The sequence below is a fragment of the Cyprinodon tularosa genome, unplaced genomic scaffold (assembly GCF_016077235.1).
Source record: "Cyprinodon tularosa strain WSP-4 unplaced genomic scaffold, ASM1607723v1 ctg285, whole genome shotgun sequence".
NCBI lineage: Eukaryota > Metazoa > Chordata > Actinopteri > Cyprinodontiformes > Cyprinodontidae > Cyprinodon > Cyprinodon tularosa.
In genome coordinates this window covers 1,351,335-1,363,955 of record NW_024038991.1, presented here as the reverse complement: position 1 = coordinate 1,363,955, position 12,621 = coordinate 1,351,335, and the positions used below count along the sequence as shown (strand labels likewise).

At 41.5% G+C, this 12,621-nt stretch overlaps 1 protein-coding gene across 1 annotated transcript; it reads left to right on the top strand.

Annotated features, from left to right (window-relative positions):
* Positions 1–712: 712 nt before the first annotated feature.
* LOC119787010 (voltage-dependent T-type calcium channel subunit alpha-1I-like) lies at positions 713–10,765 on the top strand. The gene is made up of 3 exons (XM_038290632.1): positions 713–882; positions 3,669–3,883; positions 8,926–10,765. Exons 2-3 carry the CDS (start codon positions 3,812–3,814, stop codon positions 9,586–9,588), a joined length of 735 nt encoding a protein of 244 aa, XP_038146560.1. The 5' UTR covers positions 713–882; positions 3,669–3,811; the 3' UTR covers positions 9,589–10,765.
* The last annotated feature ends 1,856 nt before the right edge of the window (positions 10,766–12,621 follow it).

Here is a 12,621-nt window from a genome sequence, read left to right as displayed (position 1 = left end):
GCTTTTCAGTCTCTCCACTCTAGAAGGGTGGATTTTGCTAAAACTTTGTGGCGCTTGAGGTCTGATTATACAAAAACTGTAGCAGTTATCAACATGCCGTCTTCAGTTTTAAATAGACGAAGGATTTATCTACAAACTGAGCTTTAAACTGTTTTTCTACATGAATGTATGCCGACACAGTGAAGTGCTGTTTTTTATGCTTTTTTTTTCCCTCTCCCCATTCATTTCCTATGGGATTTTTTTTGCGACGTTTTCGCTAATAATTCGCGAACCTTCGGACTAATGAGAAAGTTTTATACAAGCACGCATCGCACCATTGGTCCCGACGCGTGTGCCAACTTTGGGCCCGATCCGCCAAACCGTGCGGGACTAGTTAGGTGCCGAAGTTTTGGTGGCGAGGAGAACTATAAGCTATAATAAAAATAATACGCGGAATAAATATGTGAGATAGTAGTAGGTGGGCCATGCCTTCGGCATGTGGCCCCCCTAATTAGAATTGCATCGAGGTATAGAGGTGTGGTTGTGTTTGGAGGTGGGATGGGCGCATTGATTTCCATTAAGGTGAGAGGAAATTAAAGGCTTCCGTCTGATTTGTTTACTGCTCCAGTGAAGCTCTTATGCATTTGGATGTGGTGCCAATACTCTATGCATTCCTTTACTTACACTGCTTCTTAAAAATGTCTCCTCTACTATTCTAATCCTACTCTCAGAGGGATTGCAGTGACTCCAACAGTTCGGAGGAGTTGCTCACACAGGAGGTCTGCAGAAGACCTCACCTCTCCAGTTCAGGGAGTAATGGTGGCGTTCAGGAGTGCAAGGATTCTATTCATCCACTTCTAATTCCTCCTTTGCCAGAGCGGCGAACCTCAGCACATGAAAAAGGTACTACAGTGCATTGAAGTCTTGTTTGACCTACCTTTTGGATTTTTGTTTTCCTTTTTTTTTTTTTTTTGCCATTGGGAAGTACATTTAGTACAGTCATTTAATTTACTGAATTTTGTTATTTATGTCAACACACACACACAAGTAGGTAACCATTACTGGGAGGGAGGTTACATGGCTTTTGGTATTATAGCTCAACTGGGGCATTATTTACAAAATATTCTTTGTCACTGTATTGTTATCGAGAAGTTGTCTCTCCATAATTAACCATGCAGAAGGTTGTGAAGGTCTCCACACTTCTCTAGCCAAAACAAAGACAGGCAGTTTGGAGAAATAGTCTAGGTGTCATGAAAACATATGAAGTACAACAAATGATAATGGTTTAGGATATGGCGACAGTTCCTTAAATCGACCAAGAAGATACAATTATGTGATTCTCAGTAGTATATGATCACACATCACACATGGAAAAATAGTGACTGCGCACCTTGAATGCAACCATTGGTGACAACACACCACATGTTACAGACATCCTAAGTTCCAAAAGACTCATTTCAGGGAGATGAAATTAGTTATTAACAGAGAAATTAAAAGTACCACTGTATGCTTTGCTATTGGTGTCGTGTTTAAATGGCACACCATCATGCTGAAATCTGGCATGTGTTGCGATATAAATACGGTCGGTGTGGTCAGTCACCTTAGTTTCAGGTGGGTTTGAGAGGAATTCTTTCGCACCATTACATCTGCAATGAGACATCCTAGTCTACAATTGCGTAGGGGGCCAACCAGGTGTCACTGATGGGGCCCCTAAGAGGTTGTGGGCCCGTGAGCAACTGCTTTCTCTGCTTACCGATATTTACGCCATTGTGTATATTACATATATATATATATATATATATATATATATGTAAAAGGAAATTAGTAGAAGATAGATTTTTTTTTCACCACAATGACTAATGCAAAGTACCTAAATTCATGTTACTGTACATTTAAATAGCCAGCTGACCAGTGTTATTTCGGTGTTATCACTACTTGGTGGCCCATGTAGTGATTTTGACACACTCAGTCTGATAAACAAAGCTGCCACGATAACAGTCCCTAGGAGGTGAGCAGACATTATTCTGCATTGGGCTCGCTGTGATATCACAACTTATGTATAAATTCACTGAAATAAGCATTTCAGTGTGATTAATGCACAGCTGGTCACTGTGTGCTAATCTGTGGTACACATAGCTCCTGTGATCCTTAAAGAGAGGAATATGAGGATGAGATTTAACATTTAAATATCCACCCATCCATTTTCTGTCACGCTTATCCCAAGCAAGGTCGTGAGGGGTGCTGGTGCCTATCTCCAGCTGTCTACGGGTGAGAGGCGCGGTAAAGGCTGGACAGGTTGCCAGTCTATTGCAGGGCAACACAGAGACCAACAGGACAAACAACCATTCATGTAAACCTGTAAATCAAGAGAAGCCAATTAACCTTATAGTCATGTTTGGACAGTGGGAGGAAGCCTGAGTACCTGGAGAAAACCCAACCATACTCAGGAGAACATGCAAACTCCATGCAGAAAGACCTTGGTCTGGGAATCGTAACAGGAACCTTCTTGCTGCAAGGTAGCAGTGCTACCCACTGCCCCACTGACCAGCCTATTTAAATATCAAATAGGAAAATAAATAAAGAATGAAGGAATTCCCATCAAAAAATATAAAAACTTCCTTTTCTATGTTATTACTCTCAACTGGTGTTTCCTTTATAAGGATGAAAGGAACTAACAAGGAAACGTTGCACTAAATTGGTGCTATAGGGATGGAAACAACATCCAATTTTAGTCTAAGTATGCCTTTTCTTCTGTCCGTTAATCCGTAAAAATACACACAAAAGTTTACATAGCTGTACTATATAAACCACTGCTGTTTGTTTACATTTCTAATAAGAGTTTATAATAATAATTGAACTTTATTAAGCTAACATTGGAGAAATTTACCTCCGCATTTAACCCATCCCCTTGGGGAGCAGTGGGCTGCCATCAGGGGGCGCCTGAGGAAGTTCAGGTTAAGAGTAGCAGTCTGTGGGAGTGGGGATCGGACTCAGAAACTTAGGATTCCAAGCCCTGTTCCCTAACCAATTGGCCGTCACTCCCTGTTTTTACAGAGAACACAGAGTGCTTTATGGCACTGTATAGTAAATCAACATAATTATGACTTTCCAGTGGATAATTTTTGTAAACATGCTTGTACTTTGCTCAGATTTTCAGTAGCCATACCCTATTTTGCCATTTATCCATTTATAGTCGTCATGAAGCACATCTTGTGAAAGGATCCCAGATTTATATATTTCTGTGTGCGCTCACAGACAGTGGATTTCAAGGACGATAAAAATGTTGTCCTTTTTGATGCCACTTCTATCTATTATAGATTTTCGACAGATTTAAATAAACATGCGGAGGTTGAATCCATTGATGTCACTCTCTTTTCTGCATTTTGGTCCACATAAAATCCTGACAGCTGTGGATTCTCTGTGATTTTTTTATGATACATGAAGTACACCACAGTACACCTCTGTACAGTAATGAACAAATTAAACAGTTTCTAGAGTATGTTTTGGAGAAAACTATTTTCGGTTTCTTTTAAGAAGAATCAAGTGTTACCCTTAAAAAGAATAAAACAATAAACATCCTTTGGTATGGGTTTATGATTTTACTGTAGTTTCATTTAATTCACACTCAAATAGTATAACTTTAAATCTGTTTGATTTCAAGACTAATAAAATGTCTTCCCTCTTTACAGAGGGTGATGAAAAAAGATGCAGTGGATCCCGTGATGTCACTTCAGCCATACTTCACCTACCAGCAGATTTTTTCCATCCAGCTGCCGCAGCACACTCAGATAGTCATGGGGACAGAACAATTCCTAAAGACACAGGCCCAGCCATGCTTGCCAACCCAGCCTCCTGGGCCTCCCTGCGCTCTCCTGGAGCTAATAACAAGCATTTGAGCTCTCAGGTAAGAAGACAAAGTTTTACTGTGTCCAATCCAAAAAAAGACATGCAATCCATGTCTTTCATAAGGAACATTTCTTATATCCATTTAATGAAGAATTTTAATCCACATTGAAAAAACACTCCCTTTTCATTGGCTGCATAAAAAGACCAAGAATAAAAAAAAAAAAAAAAAGCTTTTTTGGGTTCTTGCTCTTTTTGTAACCATGGAAACAGATATTTTTCCTTGTCGTGTACCTGCTTAGTTTGTTCAGCTCGTGCCTGAGTGCCTCTGTGATCCTCAATTGCTACAGCAATGCTCTGGGGCACTCACCTAATTAGTCCTGCCAGCCCCAAGCCTGATAGTGACGCTGTGCACACTGTTGTTCTTGGCTTGGGGTCCTTAGAGTCTCTTATGTAGCCTTTGCTTTTGTTTCCTTCATTTTTTCCTTTTTAGTGGCCTTTGTCTTTTTATACCTCTTTCAGTTCACTTTCAGTTTATTTTTTTTCCATCCTTTTATCCACACTCCTTTTTCTATCAATATATATGAAATAGATTGTGTGTACACATTTTACTGTTTGCTTTAGCCTAAAATGGTCTCTTGCAGTCTGAATAAATATAATGATCATTAAACAGTAAATCAAAAACCAAATTTTTTAGCTGGAAATGCTTTACCTAACTTTACCAGACCAGTAACCTTTGCTGATTTGCATTTTAATCAGAGAAGTCTCCAAAGTTCAGCTAAGCTTAACTTGGATTTGTAGCTGGAGAGTCTAGCTAGTAGGATAGGCGTGCCCTTCGTTGGTACCCCTGAGTTATGGTGCAATCACAACAAATGCGGAATTCCTCCTGATGATCCAAAGCTATTCCATTGGTGGGGGAATTTGCACAGCAATTTAAATACTACACTATGTAATTGAGTCTGCTAGCTGTCGATTTCACCTCAGCATAGCGGAAAGCTATTTTCTCTGAAAAGCCGAACAAACCTGCTGGTGTCCCTGGGTCCTGCAGATGCTCCAGAGATGTTCCCAGTTTGGGGAGATTAAGGTTAGGTGACACAGCATTCTGGAGCTAAGACAGGAGCACAGGATCAGAGAAGGCAGCTGGTCAGACAAAGGGGCCAGAGCAGGAAGGCCTCAGTTTAGAGGCTTTTTAACGTCACCTAGAAACCTCTTATGCTACTTCCACACAGCAAGCAGCAGAAGCAGCAAAAACACGTGTGCTGCTTCATTTTTGATGCTTGTACAAGCTTAGTTCTGTGCACGGCTGAAGCATCTTTGCTGCTGCGGCTGCTCAGTCAGAAAGTCGGTCTGATGCACGTTGGGCAGTGGTGTCAAAAGTACACAAATTTATTACTGAGGTCAAAGTATAGATACTGCAGTTTAAAAACACTGGTAAAAAGTTGAAGTATCAACTTGACCTCTTTACTCAAGTAAAAGTGAAAAAGCATGTACTCCAAAAAATACTTTAAGTATAAAAGTATTAAGTAACCTTTAAAAAAAAAAGCCAGATGCCACTATATGAACTGAATGCTAAATTTTTCCGAATATTTCGAAAAATTCTTTGAGATTAGGGCCAAGGATGAGGGGGTCCTGTTGGTCTCCATCTCTATCTCCCGATACGCTCTCACCTGTGTCTGACCTTTCAGACATTTCGACATTTTTTTTTTTTATCTGACATTGTCATAGACAATTCACCTTTGCAGTTTGAAGAACACCTGCTTGCTTCTCAAATTTCCTTAGGCGTCACCACAAATTTGACAAATAACTAACCAATGACTGTGTTATATGACTCATCCAATTACACTAGTTTTGACTAGAGGTGGATGGCACCAATGATCTGCAGTGGATGGCGCACAGGAGGTGAAATAATTATTTATAAACATAAAACCGAAGCCAAGAATAATGAGTAATCTTTGTTTTAAAATGTAAGGAATAGAAAGTATATTTACTTGTGTGAAAATGTAATGAGAAGAAGTCAAAGCTAGGAAGAAAAATAAGTAATGGAGTAAAGTATAGATACCTAAAAAGTCTACTTAAGTATTTCCCTTGTCCTTTCTTTGCCTGTAACAATGGCAGCGATATTTGCTGCGATCCTAAAAAGTAGTTTTTATTATCTTTTAAGGGAGAAAGTCAACCCAAAAAATCCTTCTGTGCAGTCATTTCATAAAGATTACGATCCTGCCTTCAAATATTATTTCTCTACCGGAGCTGCTAAGACCCCTGTACACCAGCGAAGCTCTGTCACTAGGAACCCAGTTCAACAGCAGCCTCTGGCCCGGTCGCCTCTTTGCAGTTTTCCGCTACCGTTCACAGCGGCTGAAAGGCATTTTTCCCACATACGTAATCCAAACTGCAGGCATCAGAATAATAAAATCGAACATACACTATATTGCCAAAAGTATTTGCTCACCCATCCAAATTATTGGAATCAGGTGTTCCAATCACTTCCATGGCCACAGGTGTATAAATTCAAGCACCTAGGCATGCAGACTGTTTTTACAAACATTTGTGAAAGAATGGGTCGCTCTCAGGAGCTCAGTGAATTCCAGCGTGGAACTGTGATAGGATGCCACCTGTGCAACAAATCCAGTCGTGAAATTTCCTCGCTCCTAAATATTCCACAGTCAACTGTCAGCTGTATTATAAGAAAATGGAAGTGTTTGGGAACGACAGCAACTCAGCCACGAAGTGGTAGGCCACGTAAACTGACGGAGCGGGGTCAGCGGATGCTGACGCGCATAGTGCGAAGAGGTCGCCAACTTTCTGCAGAGTCAATCACTACAGACCTCCAAACTTCATGTAGCTCAAGAACAGTGCGCAGAGAGCTTCATGGAATGGGTTTCCATGGGCGAGCAGCTGCATCCAAGCCATACATCACCAAGTGCAATGCAAAGCGTCGGATGCGGTGGTGTAAAGCACGCCGCCACTGGACTCTAGAGCAGTGGAGACGCGTTCTCTGGAGTGACGAATCGCGCTTCTCCATCTGGCAATCTGATGGACGGGTCTGGGTTTGGCGGTTGCCAGGAGAACGGTACTTGTCTGACTGCATTGTGCCAAGTGTAAAGTTTGGTGGAGGGGGGATTATGGTGTGGGGTTGTTTTTCAGGAGCTGGGCTTGGCCCCTTAGTTCCAGTGAAAGGAACTCTGAATGCTTCAGCATACCAAGACATTTTGGACAATTCCATGCTCCCAACTTTGTGGGAACAGTTTGGAGCTGGCCCCTTCCTCTTCCAACATGACTGTGCACCAGTGCACAAAGCAAGGTCCATAAAGACATGGATGACAGAGTCTGGTGTGGATGAACTTGACTGGCCTGCACAGAGTCCTGACCTCAACCCGATAGAACACCTTTGGGATGAATTAGAGCGGAGACTGAGAGCCAGGCCTTCTCGTCCAACATCAGTGTGCGACCTCACAAATGCGCTTCTGGAAGAATGGTCAAAAATTCCCATAAACACACTCCTAAACCTTGTGGACAGCCTTCCCAGAAGAGTTGAAGCTGTTCTAGCTGCAAAGGGTGGACCGACGTCATATTGAACCCTATGGATTAGGAACGGGATGTCACTTAAGCTCATATGTGAGTCAAGGCAGGTGAGCAAATACTTTTGGCAATATAGTGTATTTTACCACACCAAGATGCACGTCAACCATTAGCTTTGCATGAAAACTAGCTGCTTCTGCTGCCTCTTCTGCTCGCAGTGTGAACGTAGCATTAAATACATTACTTATTTCCTCCTTTGTCAACATTATTATATCTATATTCCATTTTGATTGAAAAAAGCTTGTCTACACTGAGCTCCTTCACCCTCTGTCACAACCATATCTAGTCCCTGAATAGTTTTTGCAATGCAAACATAGACAAAAGTAGATTTTTAAACTCCTACCAATGTCATCTCACATAGGTCAAATGTGCACTGGTGCTCTTCACTGTATTGACCAAAATCGTCCCATTTGCCACATTAACATTGAGACCTTTGCCTCACTCCATCTAACACTGACCCCCTCTCAACATAGGGATAACATGAAAATGGTTTGCTTCGGCCATTAAATTTGCACTTGATGTGATTGCAGCTTTACTCATGTTAACTCAGAGAGAATGTTACAGACAATCTGCTTTGCAGCAATCAGGTTCTGAAATAGCCAGCTGAATATTTAAAGTCAACAGGCTGAAAAGTGTGGTTCCCTGGCCATGTTGTCCCTGGTTCTGACCTACTCATTCAAATGGCTTCGCCTCATTTATGGCTCCTCTCTCTCTGATGTGTTCCTGTGAAAGTGTCTAGTGTTTCAGCATGGGAATTGGTACTTCAGGCTTTTGCTGAGAAGCCTGCTGGCAGTGCAGATTTAATTTTCCATCAACACTTTGCACTGGCACACAACTCCAGTAACAATACCAGATTTAACCACCATGAAATTCTTAATTAGCCAGAAACCCCACCTAATCTAACCCTCAACCCAATGATGCAGTTGAGCTGAACACCTCAGCAGAGACATTGGTTTAGCCCCTCAAAGTGCCATCAATACAGTAGTTAATATAAACAAAACCCAGCGAAATATTAAGTACATATACTTTGAGTTTCAAAAGACCAACTTTTGTGTTTTACAAGATACTTTTTTACAGTTTTTTTAAAGATTCTTATTTTAAATAATTACAAAGATAATACTAATTTATTGAGCACTTTACATGCAAGTATCCAAGTGCTACAAAGTAACTTAACATATAAACAAAGTGATGCAATATTAAAAGAAAAATATAAAACCAAGGTCAATTGTTCAGTTGTAAAACATAAAAAAAAAAAAATGTTTTCAATTCTTTTTTTTTTTTTAAGAATTAATACTCTGTGGTACTCTCAGGTGTATCATAAGCCTCATCCATAAGCAGGGCGGCGACTGAGACAATCTTCATTGCTACCAGTCACAATCAAGATTAACAGAAAAAATAGATGAGATCATATTATTTTGTGTAGTTGAGCTATACATGAGTTTCATTTGTTTAGCTAGAGTTACTGAAATACATTAACCTTTCAAAATAAATAAAAAATATTCAATAAATATTTTGATTATGCAGAATCCATCCCAGAGTGACTCGTCCTTGGCCACGGGCAGTTCAGATGGCAGCCTGCAGGCAACGCTGGATGAAAGGCTCAGCCTTGGCATCTGCCCACCTCAACACCTAAGTCTCCCTGTGCCTCTCCTCTGCCCTGTCCCCAGCCTTGTGTTACACCCTCGAGAAACACAAAAAGCAAACCAGAGGTCGCCATTGCTAAATAGACGGAGTTCTGCTCTTACTTTGCATGCGACTCGCAGGAAACAGAGGAGTCAGAGCAGCAGCGGCGGTGGAAGCACCAGCCCCGGATTCACCCAACAGGACTCCATGGACCCTTCAGATGAAGAGGCGGGGACAGGAAGGGATGGCTGCCACCAAGCCCTCTACAACGAACATTTGTCAGAAACACTGAACAGTCTCTCCCTGACATCGCTGCTAACACCATGCACTATGGCTCCTACAATGATAAAGAAATGTAACAGCACGGGCTCTCTAGATCAGTCAAATCTATCTGCCCGAGGCAAAGATGGCCGACACTTATGTGCCATAGATCCTCATGGTTTCTTGTCCAACCCCTGGACTGAGGGAAGGGGAAAAGGTCCAGGCGAGGACAGTTATATGACAGGTTTTAGCAGGAAAAGCAGCACTCGACAAAACAACACAAGCTCCAGGAAAAAAAGATGAAACGCCTGTTGCCCTTTTGTTTTGGCATAGTTAAAAAATCTGAATTTCTTCTGTTTGAACAGAATATGGGGAGACTTATTGATATGTGTCTTGTGAAATTATTCTTCAACTTTGTATAGTGATCTGTTGTATTGCTTTTCTCCTCAGATTCGGATTCATAAGATCAGTAATTTTCTAAACGAGGGCTGTTTTTCCCTTTTTGCACAGGACTTGGTCACTGTTGAGAAATTGATTGCAAACTGATTTACCTTTTAGCACAGCCATGATTTGGCTTAGAACTACGCCAGTCCTGGGCTTTAAATCTGAATAATCCTGATTGGACATTTAAAAACACAACTCGAGAAAAGAGGTCTGAATGGGCAGTGATTGGCAAATATTACTAATGCGACATTAAATCATAAGATACTGGGTTTGCTTGACCATATGTGCCCTCATCCTTGTGGAAAAACAAAACATATTTTACATGGCTGATGACAGCTCATGGAGCTCCTTCTTGAGGATAAAAACTGAACTCTGTATAGCTAGTCTTTTAGGTTTTTTTATATCCATGGATAAATGTAGCATTAAATTTTTCATTTTTTCTGTCAATTTTGTAGGTTAAGAAATATCTTTTTTTGATTTTAACATAATTCTTCATATTTCAAGAAGTATCCGTCTCCATTTGTGGAAACTAGAAAGAAGAGATATGAGGAAGCATGTCTGGAGCCTGACAAACCTCAGATTGATTAAGTGACTCAGTAAAATGAAATAATCCATGAATGCTGCTGAGAGTTAAAGTGAGGAGTGGGTGGAAGCATTGTTCACTTTAGGAGAACTTTTCCTTTCAAGTGCATATGAAGGGCTATAATGTACTGAGTGCAGACCTGGGCTAAATACTGTTGTTAAATGATACCTTATTTAGTTTTATTTAAAATATACACTGCCTGACCTAAAAAATGACACCTTTATTTACCTAAGCAAATAGGTATCAGCCTCCCATTGGATAATTACTGAAGGGGTGATTATGTTTCAACAGACAACAAGTATTTTAAACTCAACTGATGTGTCTGGTCTCGTTTAAAAAAAAAAAAAACCTGTTGAACGACACATCCCCTGGACATGGAAAAGATAATAGTCTGCTTCAGAAAGTCATTGGCTGCCATCAAGCAGAGAAAACATATAAGAGGATTGCAGACACTCCCAAGCAAAAACTCCTTAATGCATTATTAAACACTGAAAGGATAGTGGGGACCCATCATGTCCAAGGAAAAAAAGGTACTTGAAAGAAATCCTGAATGATCATGATCAGTGATCACTTAGACATTTGGTAAAATCAAATCAAAGAAAAAAGACAGTAGAACTCCGGCCTAACAGTGAAAGTAATAGGATTTCCACATGCACAATGTGAATGGAACTCAAGTAATTGGGACTTAACGGCTGTGTAGCCTTAAAGGCACACTATGCAACATTTTTCAGTTAATTAATGTGTTCCATAACGTTTTGGATGATTAAATGAATCATTTCAGGTTGAACAAAGGTATTCTTGGCCGCCCTGGTGGTCTGTGGGGGAAATACCGCACTTGCAATTGCAGGAGCACCGACCCGCACCCACAGGCTCAGAAGTCTCGCGAGAGTCAGTCTTGCTTTACGGCGAGAACTGCTACACCCCCCAGTTAAAAGCATTCTCGTTGCTAGCACAGTGGCGATCTTTGTGCAGTTATGCTACGTTCACATCGGACGCAGCAAAATCGCGTCTGCTGCTTCATTTTTGCTGCTTGTACCAGTTAGTTCTGACGTGCGGCTGAAGCAGCTTTGCTGCTCTGGCTGTGCGGTGCAAAAGTGTGTCTGACGCGCGTTGGCCGGAGCTTCACTATCCTTTCTCTGCCTTGCAGCTATATTTGCTGTGATCGGTGGGAATAAAGTAGATTTAATATGTGTTTAAGTGAGAAAATACACCTGAAAACGTAATCAGTGCCGTCAGTTCATACAGATTATTATCCTGCCTTCAATATTTTTTCTGTCGGAGCCGCTCAGACCCCCACATACCAGCGGTGCGCCGACAGTAGGAATCACTTCATCAGCAACCTCTGGCCGGGTCGCCTCCTCGCGGTTCACCGCGGCAGCTGGTAGGTGTTTTTCATCTAAATAATCCAAACTGCATATTCTGCCGGCAGATTTCTGCATTTTATGTTAATTTAGGCGTCAATAAACTGTTTAAGAGGAGTGATCATAGCCTCTGATCATCAGCGCTGTGTCTCTCTTCCTGCGTCAGATGATTAAACGCGCCTGACGCGCTGCTTCAGCTGCTCAGACGCGCTGCGCCTGCTGCTCAAAACGCGCCGCGGGACCTTTTGCTGCGCCTTGACGCGCGTCAACCATTGACTTTGCCTGTAAACTCGCTGCTTCTGTCGCGCCAGCTGCGTCCAGTGTGAACGCAGCATTAGTCATTCGTTGCGTTCGCCTGTCTGCTAAGCTCAAAACAACCACGCCTGGCTTGACGGAGAAACCAGGAGAACAGCTGTGCATATTTACGACAGTGCACTTTTACTTTCGCCCTCTGGGGGGAGCCTCGCTGGAAAATCAACACCGGTTGCATAGTGTACCTTTAAGAAAACTGGGTTCTGGGTTCAGCAACAGTAGGCGCTCAAACAATGAGGTTGTCTGACTACTTAAATATACTGAATATACATTTTATTTCAACAATGGATTTTTTTCCTCCCTGAAGACAAAGGGCATATTCCATTATGACAATGGCAGGAAACATTGGACTCAAACTGAGCCGGAGTGGTTCAGGGAGCATAAGACATCATTGTCACACATGGACTGGCTACCACAGAGACCAGACCTTAAGCTAATTGAGAATCTTTGGGATGTGCTGGAGAAGGCTTGGCACTACTATTAGAACCTGCCATGCAAGATCTTGGTAAAAAAAAAAAAAAATGCAACACTGGTTGGAAACAATGAGTGGCAATTTGACATTGCAGAACTCTTTGAAAACAATGCCACAACAAATGCTGTTATCAAATCTAAAGGCAGGCCAACAAATATTAGCAT